The sequence below is a fragment of the Delphinus delphis genome, chromosome 4 (genome assembly GCF_949987515.2).
Source record: "Delphinus delphis chromosome 4, mDelDel1.2, whole genome shotgun sequence".
Lineage (NCBI taxonomy): Eukaryota > Metazoa > Chordata > Mammalia > Artiodactyla > Delphinidae > Delphinus > Delphinus delphis.
In genome coordinates, this window is record NC_082686.1 from 137,419,462 (window position 1) to 137,439,204 (window position 19,743).

At 38.8% G+C, this 19,743-nt stretch overlaps 1 protein-coding gene across 1 annotated transcript; it reads right to left on the bottom strand.

Annotated features, from left to right (window-relative positions):
* Window positions 1–716: 716 nt before the first annotated feature.
* SGO1 (shugoshin 1) lies at window positions 717–16,052 on the bottom strand. Its single transcript, XM_060010111.1, has 8 exons — window positions 15,922–16,052; window positions 12,076–12,230; window positions 11,796–11,992; window positions 7,904–7,980; window positions 6,182–6,240; window positions 4,864–5,670; window positions 2,203–2,392; window positions 717–1,997 (listed from the first exon to the last, which is right to left on the bottom strand). The coding sequence occupies exons 2-8, from the start codon at window positions 12,215–12,217 to the stop codon at window positions 1,892–1,894; spliced, it is 1,578 nt and encodes a 525-aa protein (XP_059866094.1). The 5' UTR covers window positions 12,218–12,230; window positions 15,922–16,052; the 3' UTR covers window positions 717–1,891.
* Window positions 16,053–19,743: the final 3,691 nt, after the last annotated feature.

The window sequence follows — 19,743 nt, forward strand, 5'->3', positions numbered from 1 at the left end:
CCATATGAAAGCAGGCAGAGGGCTAAATTCTGTCTGTAGTCTGCAGTTTGCACAGTGCTGGCCTAGAGCAACGTCATGCAATAGAACTTTCTGGGGTGACGGGAATGTTGTACATCTGCATTGTCCCCAGTATGGTAACCACTGGAGCCACATGTGGCTACTGAGCACTTGAAATGCAGCAACTGTGACTGAGAAATTAAACTTTACATTGTATTCAATCTTAATTAAGATAGTCATTCTAGAGTTTCCATGAATTCAAAGAACAGCTGTAAGAGCAGCGGCTGAACAAACTAGAAAAATAAGAGACTGTGATGGGAGAGTAGGGCATATGAACCAGTGATTCCTTCAGGGACAGGAAAACTTGGGCTGATGGAAAGGATTTTGGGTGTGACTGGCATGGAATGCAGAAAGATGTAGAGTCGCACTCAAGAAAACTTGAGGTCAGGGTTAGAAGAGTCACCCAGTAAAACAGAAATTGTTGATCATGGACAGGGCGGTTCCACAACGAGAAGCTGAAAGAGAAGAGACGTGTGAGGATGGGAGACCTATGGGGGCGAGGACTACAGAGAAAACCAAGGTTTGGGAGAGAAATGTCCAACAAGGGCGAGAGTGGTGAAGGCTGGAGAGAAAGATGACCAGGGAGATATGCTACCTCTGATAGTTAAAGAACGGAAGAAAAACACAAGCACTAATCTTATACAAACTTTATTGCTCTTTAAAAATGAATAACTTTAAATTTTACAGAGGTATATACAAATGTAGTCTTCAAACTCTCAGAACTGAACTAATTCCCTCTCACTGAATTAATTTTTTTTTTTAAACTAGTTAAAATTTTACTCTTCAATTAGGAACCTTGGAGAAAAGAAGTCACATCATGATTTAAAGGCAAAGGCAGAGACCTAAAACCAGCTGGTTTTTCCTTGTTAGGCTGGAGCACAGTTTAAGCCAGGCCAGACCCACTCCAGCTCTGGCCAGTCTGCTCTCTACAGCCTGGTCCCAGGTTTGTTTGGTTGCAAACTGGCTTCAGTTCTCTGAAGACCTAGCTTGAGCGAATTCATGGCTTCCTCAAGTTTGAGCATCCCTCACTTCTGTCATTGGTGGTGCCACCGGCCATGGCCTTAGGAATTGATCAAAAATACAAAAAAGCCCTTAGCATTCACACATTTAACATTTGGCGTTTTTGACTAAACAAGTAACTATACTGAAAGGCCATGACACAATAATTTGTGATTTTGCTGAGGTATCCCTATGAACAATGTATGCCTGGAGCTGGGGGTTCAGAGCCAATCACTTACCTGGTCCCTGAGCCTAAGCAACGATCAATTCTCTGATCATGATCTAATACACATTTTATCTGAAAAACCAAATACAACAATAGTATAAGGGATCCACAAACAGCTTAGGGTACATGCTACTGTGAATGACAAGCATTTATTTTGTTCAAATATTGTACAAAGAGTTTCAAAAGATCCTCAGCCTGTCTTCAAAAATCATTCATTCAATCATAGTATTACCTACTTAAGGGAAAAATAAAGATGCCTTACAATTAAAACATCTTAATCTGAAGAAACATTAATTTCCAAATGCTGGTATAAGATACATTTTGACTAAAATTAGGCAGTATAAAAAATCTAAACTATTATAGTGCTTAGGTCCAATTATTTATACCTAAAAGAAAAAATAAACCAAATGTATCAAAGGTTTAAGAAAAACCATCACATCCGAAGCATAGTTTTGAAGAAATGTTCACGATCTAGAGTCCTGTCAAGAGAATATTCTATGGCAGTAGTTCAACCCACTTGAACAGTATCTTACAGATTCTCTCGGCACCACAGAAGAGGGTGTAGGATGAATTTAAACAACATCCAACAAACTCTTCATTGTACTCGCTTCATGCTTTTTTTTTTTTAGAACTGCGTCTGGAATCCTTTTTCTGCTTAAAAATAGGTGAATTCAAGAAACACAAATCTGTAAAAGGGTCCCCTCTTCTCAGTTTCCTGTAAGAGTAAAGAGAACTCGTAGGCATAATTATAAGCATCCCAATACTAACTTACTCTTCAGTATAAATTTACTGTAAAGTATGCCATTATTAATATTCCCGATTCAGATTTTCATCAAAATGGTGTATTTCAAATAAGGTCCATAACCTTAATCCCCCCATGTGTATCATTAAAAGTTAGCTCCCACAAGCCAAATACTTACGAAGCGAGCGTGGGTTCCTTATAGTTCACACTGGCTGTGCACCTACGTTTATGCAAAGACACTGGTGGGCTTTCTACATTCTTTTTTGGAGAAAGAGAAAGTTTTCTGGTTTTCACTACAGGATACAAGGGGACATTTGTGATATCCTTCAGGTGAAAATGAGGTGACTGGTGAGTTTCAGGTAGTGCACCTACAGAAAACAAGTTTTATTGAATATGGTTCCAAAAAACAAACAAGCAAACACAGGAACTAAAACTGTACGCAATTACACATCTTAAAAGTATACAAAATCCAGCATTTTATAACACAGATTTTTAAAAACTTGTTCACCATTTTTTCCTCCCAGATAACACTGAAATATTAATTATTGTAGCTGTGAAGAACTGACTAAAACAATAGTTTACTAAAACTTAAAATTCTTAAAAATTAAAGAAAAAATTAAAATTCTTCTAGGATAGCTTGGGCACAATGAATTAGTTTAAACTATGCAATTTCATTTAGTCACACCTTGCTCTTTAGAATCATCCAGGCCTCAATCTCTTTCAATTCCTAAGTTTATCATCAAGTGACTTCTTATTGTCTTATAAAGCCACACAAACTCATTCTATTAAATAAATGAGAATTCTAAATCGTATTCTCTGGGTAAACCAGGAGAAAAGGTGTTCCCTCTAGTAAAGCTAGTCAGCTAAACAGCTACCCAATGTTTTTCCTGTCATAAACATCCAAGTTATTCTACTTGGGGCTACATCTATATTGGGAGACAGCTACCCAGCACACAGGTAAGAACACTATAAGACAAACAAGCTCTTAAAATAGTTTTAAAAAGCAAATCATTTCCCAAGAAAAACTAAATTGTAACTGTAAAATGACTTTATACTTATTAACCATTGTCCAGGGTTATTTGGGATTCAAATATTCTGTCTTTCTTGTCCCTACATAAGCATCTTGTACCATACTAATTATTCCAACTTTTGGTTTGGAAAATATGGTTAAACAACAACATCAGATCAGTTGCTATATTCCGGAATAAAGCTTCTAAAACTTCAAAGCATATACAGATCTTCTGGGGATTTTGTTAGAGAGATACAGATTCTGAATCAAGGATGTGGGGTATGGCCTGAGATTCTGCTTTTCTAAGAAGTTTCCAGGTAATGCTGATGCTGATGGTCTGGGGACCAAATTCTGAGTAACACTATCTTAGAGTGTATTTTTTTTTCTTTTAAAAACTTATTATGAAATATTTCAAGTATACACAAAGACGGGGACACCAGTATAATAAGCCCCCAGTTACCCAGCTTCAATAATTATCAATATTTTGCCAATCTTGTTTGATTTACTCTAAAATTATTACAGCATTTTTTTTTTTTTTTTTGCGGTACGCGGGCCTCTCGCTGTTGTGGCCTCTCCCGTTGCGGAGCACAGGCTCTGGACGTGCAGGCTCAGCGGCCATGGCTCACGGGCCCAGCCGCTCCGCGGCATGTGGGATCTTCCTGGACCAGGGCACGAACCCGTGTCCCACGCATCGGCAGGCGGACTCACAACCACTGCGCCACTAGGGAAGGGAAGCCCTACAGCATATTTTTTTAAAAAGATATTTGCATGCTACCACCACCTAACTGGTTGACCTTGGAAAGTCATTTAGCTTTTTTAGGCTTCGGTTTCCTTATAAACAAGACAAGCATGATCACACCTACATGTCACAGAGTTGTTCTGAGCATCAAATGAACTAGCATGACAATATTTGGGGAATAAAACCTGCCTGTTTATGTTAGTTTCTCCAGACTAAAATTCCCAGATGAGAATCTCTGTGGGCAGGTGCAGACTGTATCATCAACATTTGAAACATGCCTACTTTTTTTTTTTTTTGCGGTACCCGGGCCTCTCACTGTTGTGGCCTCTCCCGTTGCAGAGCACAGGCTCCGGACGCACAGGCTCAGCGGCCATGGCTCACGGGCCCAGTCGCTCCGCAGCACGTGGGATCCTCCCGGACCGGGGCACGAACCCGTGTCCCCTTCATCGGCAGGCGGACTCTCAACCACTGCGCCACCAGGGAAGCCCCCATGCCTACTTTTTGATCTAACCAATAAAAGCAAGATTTTTCTAAGCCACAGTTTTTAGATGTTTTACAAATGTCTTACAAAAGAATACTAAGCCCATCAATTGAGGAAAAGGTTTTCTTGGTCTAATTAGGCCACCTTCACTAAACAGAAAATTATTTTAAATTGTGGTTCCTGTCAAGTTGACTATATAAAGCAAAGCCATTAAAATTACAGGTCACTGGATTCAAGTTTGATTTCATTTTCAATGGGATGTTTCAGGGGAGTGTGTAATAGGCATTTAAATTCAACTTAAACTCCACAAAAGTTTTTTCCTCGCCTTGGAAGCTTTCATTTACTGAAAGTAAAATTGCTTTCTCCATAACAAGTAGTATTTGTTCTTAAAGAGGATTTAAATTAGCTTAAAGCATGTCGAAGCAACACAACTGTGATTTCCACCCCACAGCTCCCCACTATTTAATCTGACTGTAACTTTCCCCAAAGAGACAGATGGTAAGTCTGTAACCTCCTCCAGAGAAACAGATGGTAAGTATAGTATATAAGCACCGGGAGTGATCATTTATCATAAACATTAAAAATGCAGGCAAACAAGTAAATCACTTACTAGGAGGAGGTTTTGTTGGCTCAGAACCCTCTGTCTCCTTTTCACCCCTATGTTTCAGTGCTCTTTTAGATCGAGGCCTGGTGACTGGACTCCTATCCGATTCACTGGTGAGATCTTGACTGTACTTGCACGTGGGCAGATAGAGGTCATCAGAATCATCTCCTGAACCACTTGTTTCACAGATGCTCACTTCAGATTCATTGTTGTTTTCTTCTCTTTTAGAATCATTGCTCATTTTTTGTCGAAAAGGAGTGAGATGAACACCCTCTTGCAAATTAAAATTGTAAGCATCCCTAGAGGTAACAGATTTATCCAACTTTTTTTGGGAAACAGTTTTTTTTTTGCTCCCTTTATATTTTGAGACAGATTTTGGTTTTTTCCTTTTGTTAGCTTTTCTTTTCTCTTCTCTTTTTCTTCCTTGGGCAGCTCTGTGCTTACTTTTAGTTTGGTCTAATTTATACTCTAAAATGTCTTCTTTTGTCTTAGTAGATGGTCCTGGGTGAATTAGCCTTGGTGATAAGTAAATTTGATCCTTGTTCCATTGACAAAAATTTTGTTCTACATTTTCAGGTATGTGCATGTTTACTGGTGGGTCTACAAATCTAATTCTTTCCAGTTCCAAAAACTGCTCTGACAAATGACTGATTCCAAAATCATCCAACGCATTGAACTGACATGGATTGTTGACATGTTTCTTTAAACTGCGACGGAGAGATACAGTTCTAGGTAAGACATTATCTGTTGACTTATCTTCACCTGAATCCAAATCGAATCCCAGTCTGTCTTGAGAAATATTAGGTACTGGCTCTGAGAATTTAAAAAAACAAATGAGAAATATAGTTTTACTTTATGGAAATTTAAATTTCAAGAATCTTAGAATTCAAAGTTAAAAATGGAACTAATGAAAATTCATCCTGTAGTTTTCCCACATTTACTATAAATAAATAAAAATCTGGGGAGCATAATATTTACTTCCTTCCGACTGTCTGTACCTATGTATTCCAAGGTCGTTATGAGGGTTAACTGCAGTAACATATGTTAAATGCCTAACACAGAGCGTAACACATAGTAGGCTCAGTAAACTGCAGCCACAGTTATAGGCAAGGTTTCTGACTATAGATTTGGAAAAATAAATGGATGTGTTTTAAAACTCTTGTTATTCTGTGTAAAATAAACAGATATTTGCTTTGAGCAGAATATCAGACGAGAAGATTTAAAAAGGTAAACAAATAAAAATTAGAGAAATTTAATTATGTTACTTGTTCCCAAAGATCTCATCTTGCCTTTAGCAGTATTTTTAGATTTTCATTTGTATTACCTTCTATTTGGAACAATTCTTCTTGTCCTGGAGAGTCAGCGTCCTGAAGAGGAACTTGCCTTAGAAAATACCAATAAAAAACAAAAATTTATTTATTATGTAATAAAAACAAATTTTAAGATTTTCTACAAAGTAAGTTTTTTTCTTTAGTATCATTTCATAATTCCGCTCTAAATCGGTACATCTGTTCTATATCAAAGGAAACCAAAAAACACGTATGCTGATTACGTGGAGGCTGATTTGTTACGACTGACATTCAACTGCCACTGGAGGAACTAATGTATCAAATTGGACAGTTCCTCCTGAAAACGTTCCATAACTCACCATTTCATTTAACTGGAGAAACAGCCAATCAAATCGACTTATAAAATACATCAAAGAAATGCAGTTAGATCCTTCTTTAGGAGCCTGCATTATCACTAGCCGAGCTGTGATTTGTGGGCAGTGAACACTTCTACGGTGCTTACCTACTGACTCCTCTGAAATTAATACTGTTCATTTTCTTTAAAAATTTTGTTCCCCTTTGGTTCATGGAACAAGAAATTTCCATTCTTTATGCTTTAATATGGCTGTTTCATTCTAATTATAATTTTATTCTCTATTTTCTCTAGAGAATTTCCCCCTAAGGACATCAAAACTTAAGTACAAGTTTAGGTAACAGAGTTATGGCAACCAACTAATAACAATTTTAGAAACCTGACAAAAACTCGATTACCTCATCTTGCTTTTTGATCACCACATAAATATTTCGTCACATCTTAACATTCAACTGTTTAAAAACTATTCATGATTAAAATTAATATGGGGATAGGAATCATATTAGTGATTACTTCTGCAAGGAGGGGGCACAGACTCGAAAGGGACATGAGGGAATGGCTTATGGCAGTAGCTCTCACCTGGGGACAGTTAACCTCCCCCTCCCCCCAACACCCCCAGGATATTTGGCAATGTTGAGAGACATTTTGGTTCTTATAACTGTTCGAGGGGGCCTGCTATTGGCCTCTAGTGGGTGGAGACCAGGGATGCTGCTAAACATCCCACAATGCTTGGGACAGCCCCACAAGCAAGAATGATGTAGCCCAAAATGTCAGAGGTGCTTAGACTGAGAAACCCTGGGCCAGAGTGACAGCAATGCTCTGCATCTTAACTCAGGTTTTGGTTCACGGGTGTATACATTAGTCCAATTCACTGAACTGTGTAATTAAGATCTGTGCATTTTACTGTATCTAATTATATCTCAGTAATTCATAAGCAAACAAATAAAGTATACTTAATCCAAGAGAAGAAGGTATATATGGTCTGATGGTATTTAAGAATGAATTGGATTAGCAAGACAGTGTGAAAGCTGTGTTAACTATGATATTTTATTAGATTTCTTTTCTAAACCAGACTATTTGTAGTACTGGCAAAATACCATCATTTGAATAACCAATCCTTAGAATAAAAACATGATACAAGAAAAATAGAACTGAAGGGCATAGTTTAAAAATTCAGGAGAAGCTTTTTATTCCTAGACATCAAAAAAGTAACTAAATAGAAGAAAGCTTTGGCTTGGCTACATAGCACAGAATTTCAACATATAAAATTTCTTAAATACATTCTTAGAGAGAACGTCAGACCCAAATATAAGAGTCAATATAATGTTAATTTCCTTTCATAAATGGAGCACAGAATTAAATACTTCTTGGCATTAATAATCATAATAATGAATTTGATACTAACGGTAAATCCTCCACGAGTAAATTCCTGGAGTTGCTGTCGCTACTGGAGTCCATTCCAGAGGGACATACTTCCCGGTCCTGTCAATGTATTAAAACAAAGAAAACACTGGTACAATGGAAATATTCATAACAAAGTATTCATTTATTCAACAGTACTTATTGACAGTCTGCTATGGTCAGGGACTGTTCTAGGAACTGAATCTATAGCTACAAAATAGATTAAGTACTACTCTTTTAAAGCTTACATGCTAGTGTAGGGAGATGAAATGTAAAGAAGCTGACGGTGATAAATGCAATGAAGGAAATACTCAGGTTGAAATGACAGAGAGTAACTGATGTTGGAGGTCTCTTTTAGATGGGATGACTTTCATCTGAAATCTGAAGAACGCAAAGAGCCAGCCATTGAAGGAGGAAGAAGTGGAAACAGCAGATACAAAAGTCATGATATAGGAAAACCTTGCTGTGCTCAGAAAAGAAAGGCCACTGGGGCTGGAACATAGTCACTGAAAAGACCAGTGAGAGGTGGGCACACAGAGGCCAGATAATGTAGGGCCTTGAGAACCATGAGTTTGGATTTTAGTCTATGTGTGATGGGAAGTCATTTGAATATTAAGCAGGGAAGTAAAATGATCTGAGTTTTAAGGAGATCAGTCTGGCCACTGTGTGAAACATGGATTGAAAAGGGCCAAGGGCACAGGCTGTTAGGAAGTCATCATAGTAAATCAAGCAAGACATATCAGCTTGGACAGGATTCCTATGGCTGTGGAGGTGAAGCCCAGGGGAAGGCTTTGCGATAACAGTGTATTCACATTGAATAGGGGTGGAGGTAGGGACACAGAGTGAGAAGGAAGCTTCTTATGCTTCTGACTTGAGCAAATGGGTGGGTTGCCTTATTGAGCTGAGTAAGACTTACAGAGGGAGGCAGAAGTCCAATGTCTTGGGAAGGGGGAAATAAAGAGTTGTGCTTTGTACGCAATATATTTGAGATCCTTTATAAATATTTAAGTGAATATATCAAGTAGTAACTGTGTGTGTGTGTGTGTGTGTGTGTGTGTGTGTGTGTGTGTGTTTGTGTAGGTCTTGAGCTACAAATTTGGAAGCCACCAGCAGGCAGACAATATTTAAAGCTATGGGAGCAGATGAGATGGGCCTAGGACAACTGATGTTTAAAAGTAAAGAAGCCAGCAGAAGAGATGGACATAGAACAGTCAGAAAGAGTATGATGGTATGAAAGCTAAGAGATCAAAGTATTTCCAGCAAAGAGTTATCCCTGTACTATGTTTTACTTCAAGGCCAACAAAAAAGAGAAGTGACCCCTGAATTTGGTAACACGGAGGTTTTGGTGACCTTGACACACAGTGACAACAGAATGGTGGGGATGAAAGCCTGGTAAGAGTGAGTTCAAATGTTAGGGGACGCTGAGGAAGGGAAGACAGTAAGTGCTCTGTTCTCTCTGGAAAAGTTCTGCTGTGAATGGAAGCAGAGAGATGAGATGGAGGAATGAGATCAGGAGAGGTTCCATTTATTTTCTTTTCCTCTTAAGATGAGACATACTGAAGCACATTTGTATGTAGCTAGAACGATTCAGTAGAGGGAGGTAAATGTTGGAGAAGGGTGCAAAGTCCTAGAGGAGATGAAAAGAAGGGAATCTGATGCACAAGGGGAGGGACTGGCCTTGGATAGGAGCAGAGACACTTCTGCCAATGGCACAGGAAGGAAGACAGAGAACACAGTGTAGACACAGGAAGGTGTGTAGATCTCTGTTAGGAAGACGAGTGGCCCAGTCTGATTCCTTAAAAATCATTCCAATTCAGTGCAGTTGTTTTATGAAATTTGATGTACATATAATATGAAGACATTATAATGAACAGGTTAAAACTGTTCATCAGAAACAACTAGAAATTTAATCCTGTTAAAAGTTTTAAATTTATTATCAATATAGCTAATGTTCTAAAGCTAGTATTATTACTGAAGATAAGTAAAGGAGGATATTTAACTACAGAGTGATATAAAAATTATTTAGAAGAGCCATGATAAAACTTAGGGAACAAAATGCTATTAGAAATTACTTTCTGATTAATCCTTACAAGGTAAGTTAATTATTGGCAGGCAAGAAAAACATTCTTTTTTTTTTGTGGTACGTGGGCCTCTCACTGTAGTGGCCTCTCCCGTTGCGGAGCACAGGCTCCGGACATGCAGGCTCAGCGGCCATGGCTCACGGGCCCAGCCGCTCCACGGCATGTGGGATCTTCCCGGACCGGGGCACGAACCTGTGTCCCCTGCATTGGCAGGCGGACTCTCAACCACTGCGCCACCAGGGAAGCCCAAGAAAAACATTCTTATTAAAGCATTTTAAGTTCTCCAGCACTGCAAAATTGACTTGATAAACAAGGATGCACACGTATACAATGATGGTTGAGAATGAGTGATACATACAGCGAGTACGTGGCAGAAAACAAACTCTGATGTTTTAAATGCTAGGAATACTTTCACCCAGCAACTAACGATATCTTTTAATAAATATTCAAAAATCACTGATAAATGTCAAAAGGCCTACAATAACAGAATTTTTTCACCACTGTTTTTGTGATTATCTCATTGAGTACTCACTTGACACCACTCTGTGTGATTTCAGCAAAAATTTGGAAAGGGAAAAGGAAGATTCAAATGTCTTTGGAGAAATTTTTTTCCTCACTAGTTGACCAAACAAGGAAAAGAAAAAAAATTAGGAAAGATTATATTCTGAAGGAAAAATATTTCAAATAACCTTTACATGAAGGTTAAAAAAAAAAAAAAATCATATCTAATCTTTATAGACAATTTTCTATTATATTATGTATGTATATGTTGCTATATGTGTAATGTGTGTATACACACACATGTTCTATATATGTCATACACAGAAAAAATATGGAATTACCTTAGTTGTAGGGAAGCAAGAACTCTTTCACTGACTCTGACTCTCAATGGAGAGGTGACTTAATTCCTTTCTGGAGTCCAGACCCCTACCCTAATCACTAGGCTCTGGCTTCTTCTCCTGCCCTAGGTGCCAACACAACTGTCCTCACTGGTGTGGCAAACAGATGGACACCCAAGTGTTAACACCTGACACTCACCACTGCTCTTTTCTTTCTCTGCCCCATGCAGTTTTCCTGGCAGTGGCCTCTGGGAAAAGGAGAGAAACTGGCTTGTCCTCTCTCTTCTAGGGATTAATGTGTGACGAGACCCAGATAAGACCCTAAATCAAAATTTCTCCCCGTCTCTTATGTTTCGGCTGGCCTTTCTATACATTCCTGGACACAAACTGAATCAGACTGAAAAACAGACGCAAAATGTTCAGGATATTTCTTGTTTGGGAGTTAATATATAGTTGTCCTTATTTAGCCAACTAGTAGGTAAAAATGATTCTCCATAAAGCGCTTAAATACTTCCCATCTCCCCAGTCAACGTAGTCCTTTCAAAACCCCACTGGTGTAGCAAAACTACATAAAAAAGCTAAGATTAATAGCACTGATTAAAACTTTTGGACTAGTCTGCTTCCACAACCACTTTTAGACCTTTGGCTTGGTTGCCCCTACCTTTGACTCACATCGCTGCCATTCAAAGGGTCTGGCCGTGCAAGAGGCTAAACTATTTCTTTTATACATTGTCTTGCTACCTGCTTTCAGAAGCAAGTTATACGAGTATAAGCCTCAATCAGCTACAGGTATATGCTTGAAGCTTTCTTAACTGGCCCACATACAACTGGGCTGCAGCACTGAAGAAAGATGTTCTCATCACTTCACTAATAACAGAGCTATCAGTAATTAATTTAAAAAACAAAATTGATCTAAACTACTAATTCATGGCTTTAACATTTTTCCCAAGAAATTGAGCCTTTGTGATCAAAATACCTGAGCAGGTTCTTCTGTCTGTTTTGAAGTAAGTTTTTCTTTCAGTGTGTACAGCTGACACATGAGGTAGTAACATTCTTTCCTCAGCTGTAAGATGATATCCTGGGCTTCTCTCACTTTGGACTTTTCATTTTCCAAAGCTAAGACTAACATTCTGTTGTTGTCTTGGTAGTTTTTTAGCAGTGTGGAAGTGTTGGCTAAAAGACAATAAAAATTTTTTTATCAGTTATTAAATCTAATCTTAAACAGTGATGTAAAGGACAACATGAAAATTTCTTACTGATTATTTGGCATGGTGCAGCTATCAAAGACTTTCGTTTGCCAATCTCTGCCAAGTTTTTATTCCTTTTCTCTTTCATTCGTTTTTTTATGTCTTCAAGACTATCTTGAAAGGACTTTTTGAGGCATCTTTCCTTGGCCATCTTCTGCCTAGGACTTTAAAACAATGGAAAATATTTAATTTTTCAAGGGGTGATATCAAATATAAAACAAAACTGAAAACACAGGTTATTCATAAAAAACGGATTAGAGACTTTGTAACTAGAATTAGCCCAAAGTAGATAGCCAATCTGGTAATAACCTACATTTGCAGCTTTTAAATTACATTAATATTTGTGGCATAATTTTATCCTCCTCAGGTACTTTATACGGAAGGCTTAATAAATATGGATTTCCAACACAAAGGCTCTATAATATGCCACTTATTTATTCTTTAACAAATACTCATTGGGGGCTTACTATACATTGGGTTGGCCAAAAGGTTCGTTCAGTTTTTTCCATAAGATGGGTCTAGTAGCACTTAGTTGTCTTTAACTTCCTTGGAAACAATTTTGTTAGATCGTTATGTGACAGCTGTCATATCAGCATGCATTAAAAAAAATACATAAAAAAACCATCAAAATTGGTGATTTTTTTTTTTTTTTTTTTTTTTTTTTTTTGCAGTATGCAGGACTCTCACTGTTGTGGCCTCTCCTGTTGCAGAGCACAGGCTCCGGACGCGCGGGCTCAGCGGCCATGGCTCACAGGCCCAGCCGCTCCACGGCATGTGGGATCTTCCCGGACCGGGGCATGAACCCGCGTCCCCTACATCGGCAGGTGGACTCTCAACCACTGCGCCACCAGGGAAGCCCATAATTGGAGAATTTTTATGTAGCTATTTTAATACTGAAGATGGAAGAAAAAAAGCAACATTTTCAGCATATTATGCTTTATTATTTCAAGAAAGGTAAAAATGCAACCAAAACTCAAAAAAAGATTTGTGCAGTGTATGGAGAAGGTGCTGTGACTGATTGAACGTGTCAAAAGTGGTTTGCAAAGTTTTCTGCTGGAGATTTCTCACTGGACGATGCTTCACGGTCTGGTAGACCAGTTGAAGTTGATAGCGATCAAATAGAAACAATAATTGAGAACAATCAACGTTATACCACACAGGAGACAGCTGACATATTCAAAATATCCAAATCAAAAGTTGAAAATCATTTGCACCGGCCTGGTTATGTGAATCACTTTGATTCTTGGGTTCCACATAAGTTAAGTGAAAAAACCTTCTTGACCGTATTTCCACATGAGATTCTCTACGTAAACGTCACGAAAACATTCCATTTTTAAAACAAACTGTGATGGGCAATGAAAACGGGATACTGTACAACAATGTGGAACAGAAGAGATTGTGGGGCAAGTGAAATGAACCACCACCAACCACACCAAAGGCCAGTCTTCATCCAAAGAAGGTGATGTTGTATATATGGTGGGATTGGAAGGGAGTCCTCTATTATGAGCTCCTTCTGGAAAACCATGATTAATTCCAACAAGTACTGCTCCCAATTAGACCAACTGAAAGCAGCACTCGACGAAAAGTGTCCAGAATTAATGAACAGAAAATGCATAATCTTCCATCAGAATAACGTAAGATCTCATGTTTTTGTTTTTTTTTGGGGGGGTACGCAGGCCTCTCACTGTCGTGGCCTCTCCCGTTGCGGAGCACAGGCTCTGGACACGCAGGCTCAGTGGCCATGGCTCATGGGCCCAGCCGCTCTGCGGCATGTGGGATCTTCCCGGACCTGGGCACAAACCCGCGTCCCCTGCATTGGCAGGCGGACTCTCAACCACTGCACCACCAGGGAAGTCCCCAGATCTCATGTTTCTTTGATGACAAGGCAAAAACTGTTACAGCTTGGTTGGGAAGTTCTGATTCATCCGCTAAATTCACCAGACATTGCAACTTCGGATTTCCATTTATTTCAGTTTTTACAAAATTCTCTTAATGGAAAAAATTTCACTTCCCTGGAAGACTGTAAAATGCACTTGGAACAGATCTTTGCTCAAAAAGATAAGAAGTTTTGGGAAGATGGAATTATGAAGTTGCTTGAAAAATGGCAGAAGGTAGTGGAACAAAAGGGTGAATACGTTGTTCAATAAAGTTCTTGGTGAAAACGAAAAACGTGTCTTTTCTTTTTACTTAAAAAACCGAAGGCACTTTTTGGCCAACCCAATACTAGGCATTAAGGGAAATGCTTAATATATTTTGATGTTATTATTATTTATGTTTCCTATGACAATATTTATGACCAACTTTTAATGTTTATTAGGCTTACAGCATTAGTTCAGAGGCAAACACGTATCTGGGCTTTGCTTTCCAGTTACTTAAGATATGCACACATGCTCAAGAAAGTCAGGTGATCTTGAGAGGTTTAGTTATACTATGGAACACTATATACAATTTTACTAGGCTGTTATAACAATCACAGAGCTAGAAAACGCAGGAACTGGGGCAGAGGAACATGCCAATTTTCTCATAGTTATTTTTAAAACTTAGATCATGCATACAGCAGACATTATATAATTATTGTTCTACATACAGTTGAAAGTAGCAAAATATGCACTGCCAGGAGACCATACCATTGAGTGTATTAGTACATAAGTATATGTAAATCTTTCAATGCTGCAAATCAGATGGCTTCAGTATTTTGCTACTAAGCATGTCAAACTACTTTTCATGAACCTCTTTTGCCCTAGACTGTACTTTGCAGATATTAAAATTGCAAAAAATAATTCTTGTTTCCTACCACAATCTACGTATACAATTTTCACTGCAAAAGGACACCTTCATCTCCTCTTAGTCAAATATTTTCCTGAATCTTATTTTCTTGAGTGTTTTCTCCAGGCCTTCCTTATTTTCCTCTGGGGTCTTAAATATAGACATTGTAGATTTCATTAAATATTTTCTTTCTGCCAATACAGATACAATATATACTGGGATGCTTCCAGTAGAGCAAGCACAACTATTATTTTTAAACACTAATGTTAAGTAGGTTTTATAAAATACCCTACCACAATGGAGTTTTTGGAGTTCAAACCTGTAGATGTTTGAGAGCCAGGCAGATTATGTAACTGAGCAAGTTGGTTTGGTTATTTTAAAAGCAGAGCTTATATAAAAAACTTTCGTTCTTACATTTAATCAACTTAAAATTACAAAAGAAATATGCCCTATCATTCCCGTCTAGGCTGATGGTCTTAAAAGGGGGTGTGGTGGAGAGAAGGAATGAAAACAGTCACAGCGCGGAGGGCAGTCTCAATCTGTACAGTATTCGGGTAAGGGGCCTAGGTTCAAAAGAACCTAGAATATTTGATCTCCATCATAATTCTTTCATCACTCTTGCTGTAGAACACTGGCCAGTGCCGGCTTTTCCAGGGTAAGAGAAGCAGCAAAAGAAAAGGACGTCAAAGGCATCGCGCCACACAAAAAATAGCTGCCAGTTTGTGTGCCCCCACGTTGAGCCTGGCTTTTAACTACTGTAAACGCTTTACCTTCACATCACTTAAGCCACACAGTTCCGCGAGGCGCGAGGTTCCGGGCCCACTGAACAGAAGAGGAAATAAGAGTATCGCAAAGCGCAGGTCGGGGGGCTGAGCAGAGAGAGGCCCCTGGTCAGGCCGACGCCACAGCCTGAGTTTTTGGCCACCGAACTCAGAACAAAGAGACCCGGAGGGAAGGGGAACAGGGGTCAAGATGCCCCTGTGTCACACCCGAAAAACCTGCAGCCTCCTCTTGAGAAAGCGGGACGGGACGGGGGCTCCCGGAAGAGGCCCGGAGACCCGCCTCCAGCAGGGACGTCCACCACAGTACCTTGGCCACGGCTTCTGCCACAGCTGTCGCCCTCCTCCTCACATTCCAAGGCTCCGCGAGGCTGTGTGGCCGTGCGCGTCCCGAGCTCCGAGCCCCCTTAGCCTCAGGGACCCTCTCTTACCGCCGCTGACCGCTGCAACCACATTCGAAATTCTCCGCCGCGCTCACCCATTGGCTGGCTGGACAAGGTCACGTGACGCCGCGGCGCAGCCCAAGGCGCAGGCAGAGCCCCGCCCCACCGGGCGGCCTCAGGTGACGCAATCCCGCCGAGAATCCGCATCCGGGCATCCGTCGCCCCCTCCCGCGGGGGCGGAGCCAGTTGTCCGGCGCTTTTCGGCTCGGAGTTATTGGTGTTTAGGGGCGGAGCCTCTCCGACACCTTTCAGGGCGGGTATTTTAGGGAGTTCGAAGGATTTCTGTTTCTCTAGTCTTACAGCTGTCCGTCTTCGAGGTTATGTGCAAGGGCTCCCTCTTGTGAGACGAATCTTCTCGGCTGTTTGCCCGCCCAAGCAGTCAACCTGCCGTACGGAGGCGGTTAAAGGGATATTCAAACCAAAATAAGGAGCAGCTTTTGGATTAATGGGATTTTTGTAAGGGAGGTTGCAGATATCTGAAATATTCAGATCCAGGTTCTTTCTCTTTGCCCGACTACCTCTGGCTCTTTTCCCCTCAGGCAGTGACACCAGCATCCATCCAGTTACCTGCCCAGAAGACTGGGGAATCTAACTAATTTTTTATTCTCCCTTAGCTTCTCCACGTCCAGTTACCCAGTCCGGTCACTTCTACTTTCTAAGTATTATTCAGGTACAGACTCCACTAATTTCCATCTTCTGATCCAGGCACCTACCTAATCCCTTTCTACGAAGTGCGTTAGTACCTGCTCTGACTGCAGAGTCCATCCCGTTATACTGTCATAGTGATTTCCCCCAAATGCTGGCTCTGACCTTAAAGAAAATTTAAGCTTTCTTCATGTTAGTGTGACCTTACCACTAACATGTTAATGTTAGTGACTGGTTTGTAGCCCATCAGCTCAAACAAGTAAGTTTAATAATTCTACTACTCTAAAAAAATGGAAGTTTTTAGTAATTAATCACATTAAAAAATGTTAACTCCTTCATTCATGCTTTATGAACTGAGCTGTAACTGCTGAAAGCTGAGCTTCTAACCACTTCTAGTTTGAAGTCTCCTGACTCGCAGTTTGATTTGCCTAATAAAATATTCACATCAAGTAATGCTTTCTGAATTTACTTTTGAGAATGCTTTGTGGGTCCACTGGAATTCTGTGAGCAGGTTCCATATCAGTACCTCTATAACTGGGGACTCAGGGGTGCTGGAAGCGCTGAAAGGCCTTTCTGATTCCTTCTGAGCCAGAACTTGCTTTGGACCTAGAATGGCAATGGTGTTCTATGAAGTATGAATAACTGAGGAACATTATTATTTTCTAAGTACTTTCTAACCACTCACTCTAAAAAGGATGACATAGAAGGAAAATGAATGATAGGACAATTCATAATTCCTTTTCAGTCCACCTCATTAGTAAGCTGAAGGTAAAGTGTTGGTAGAATGTGTACATATAAAGAAATACAAACAGTACAGTTAGTCTTGTGCAGCATTTCTACTGTTCTGGTAAGAATGAAATATATATGCATGTAAGAGCTATGAAATATGAATTATGTGATTTTGGTGATACTGCACATGCAAGTTAAATGCTCTTATATTTGCATTTAAAACTAGCATTGACCAATATAAAGATGAATGGTAAAATTCATGCTAATGCTTGAAATTTTAAATGTTCCTTTACTTAGAGTGACATTAAATGTCAAATGAAAATACACATTGACAAGTTGAGACAGATACTATGGAAGAAAGGCAAAATCTATAATTTTCTTTTTGCAAGTTGTGTATATATGTATATATAATGCTACAATGATCCTAGGGGTTCATATATCTTTTTTAATTAGTGGTTTTTCCTCAAAAAATTACCCAGAAGTGGAATTGCTGGATCATACAGTAGTTTTATTTTTAATTTTTTGAGGAATCTCCATGCCGTTTTCCATAGTGGCTGCACCAATTTGCATTCCCACCAGCAGTGTACTAAGGTTCCCTTTTCTCCACATCCTCACTAACACTTGTTATTTGTTGTCTTTTTGATGATAGCCATTCTGACAGGTATAAGGTGCTATTCACATTGCAGTTTTGATTTGCATTTCCCTGATGATTAGTGGTGTTGATCATCTTTTCATGTGTCTGTTGACCATCTGTATGTCTTCTTTGATAAAATGTCTATTCAGGTCTTCTGCCCATTTTTAAAATTGGGTTGTTTGTTTTTTTGATATTGAATTGTCTGAGTTCTTTGTATGTTTTGGATATTTAGTCCTTATGAGATATATTGTTTGCAAATATCTTCTACTATTTAGTAGGCTGCCTTTTCATTTTGTTTAGTTTCCTTTGCTATGCAAAAGCTTTTTAGTTTGATGTAGTCCCATTTGTTTATTTTTGCTTTTGTTTTCCTTGCCTGAGGGGACATATTAAAAAAGTACTGCTAAGACTGATGTCAAAGAGTGCACTGCCTGTGTTTTCTTCTAGGAGTTTTATGGTTTCAGTTCTAACATTTAAGTCTTTAAACCATTTTGAGTTTATTTTTGTATATGGTGTGAAAAAGTCCTCTTTGTCTCTTGTTACAGTTTTTGCTTAAAGTTTATTTTTTCTGATATAAGTATAGCTATCCCCACTTTCTTTTGGCTTTCATTTGTGTGGAATATCTTTTTCCATCCCTTTACTTTGTCATGTATTCAAATTTCACCCTCTTAAAATATGTTTAATTGGAATTATGATTGGCTAGATTTAACTAGAGCTTCCTGATTCTTTTCACTAATGCTGATATACTATTTTTTTTAGGTTTTTAACATTTCTATGTATTGCTAATTTTAAAAAATTTTAATTGAAGTATAGTTGATTTATAATGTTGTGTTAATTTCTTCTGTACAGCAAAGTAACTCAGTTATACATACATATATATATATATATTCTTTTTCATATTCTTTTCCATTATGGTTTGTCACAGGATACTGAATATAGTTCCCTGTGCTATACAATATGACCTTGTTGTTTATCCATTCTGTATATAATAGTTTGCATCTGCTAATACCAAACTCTCAATCCATCCCTCCCCTACCCTCCGCCCTCTTGGCAACCACAAGTCTGTTCTCTATGCCTGTGAATCTGGTTTTTTTTTCCTAGATATGTTGATTTGTATCATATTTTAGATTCCACATGTGAATGATATCATATGATATTTGTCTTTGTCTGACTTACTTCACTGAGTATGATAATCTCTAGGTCCATCTATGTTGCTGCAAAAGGTATTATTTCATTCTTTTTCTGTAAACCATATTTTAATTGAAGTATAGTTGATTTACAATGTTGTGTTAGTTTCAGGTGTACAGCAAAGTGATTCAGTTATACATCTATATTATATATAATCTATTCTTTTGCAGATTCTTTTCCATTATAGGTTATTACAAGATATTGAATATAGTTTCCTGAGCTATACAAGAGGTCCTTGTTTCCCATCATTTTTATTTTTTTAAATTAATTTTTATTGGAGTATTGTTGATTTACAATGTTGTGTTAGTTTCTGCTGTACAGCAAAGTGAATCAGTTATACATATACCCACTCTTTTTTAGATTCTTTTCCCATATAGGACATTACAGAGTATTGAGTAGAGTTCCCTGTGCTATACAGTACGTTCTTATTAGTTATCTAATTTTTATATAGTGGTGTGTGTATGTCAATCCCAATCTCCCAATTTATTTATCTCCC

Coding starts and splice junctions, on each gene's coding strand:
- SGO1 (XM_060010111.1), bottom strand. CDS start 12,217: ATGGCCAAGGAAAGATGCCTCAAAAAGTCCTTTCAAGATAGTCTTGAA. Junction 7,981..11,795: donor AGACAGAAGAACCTGCTCAG/GTATTTTGATCA, acceptor ATACATTGACAG/GACCGGGAAGTATGTCCCTC. Junction 6,241..7,903: donor TTACTCGTGGAGGATTTACC/GTTAGTATCAAA, acceptor GTATTTTCTAAG/GCAAGTTCCTCTTCAGGACG.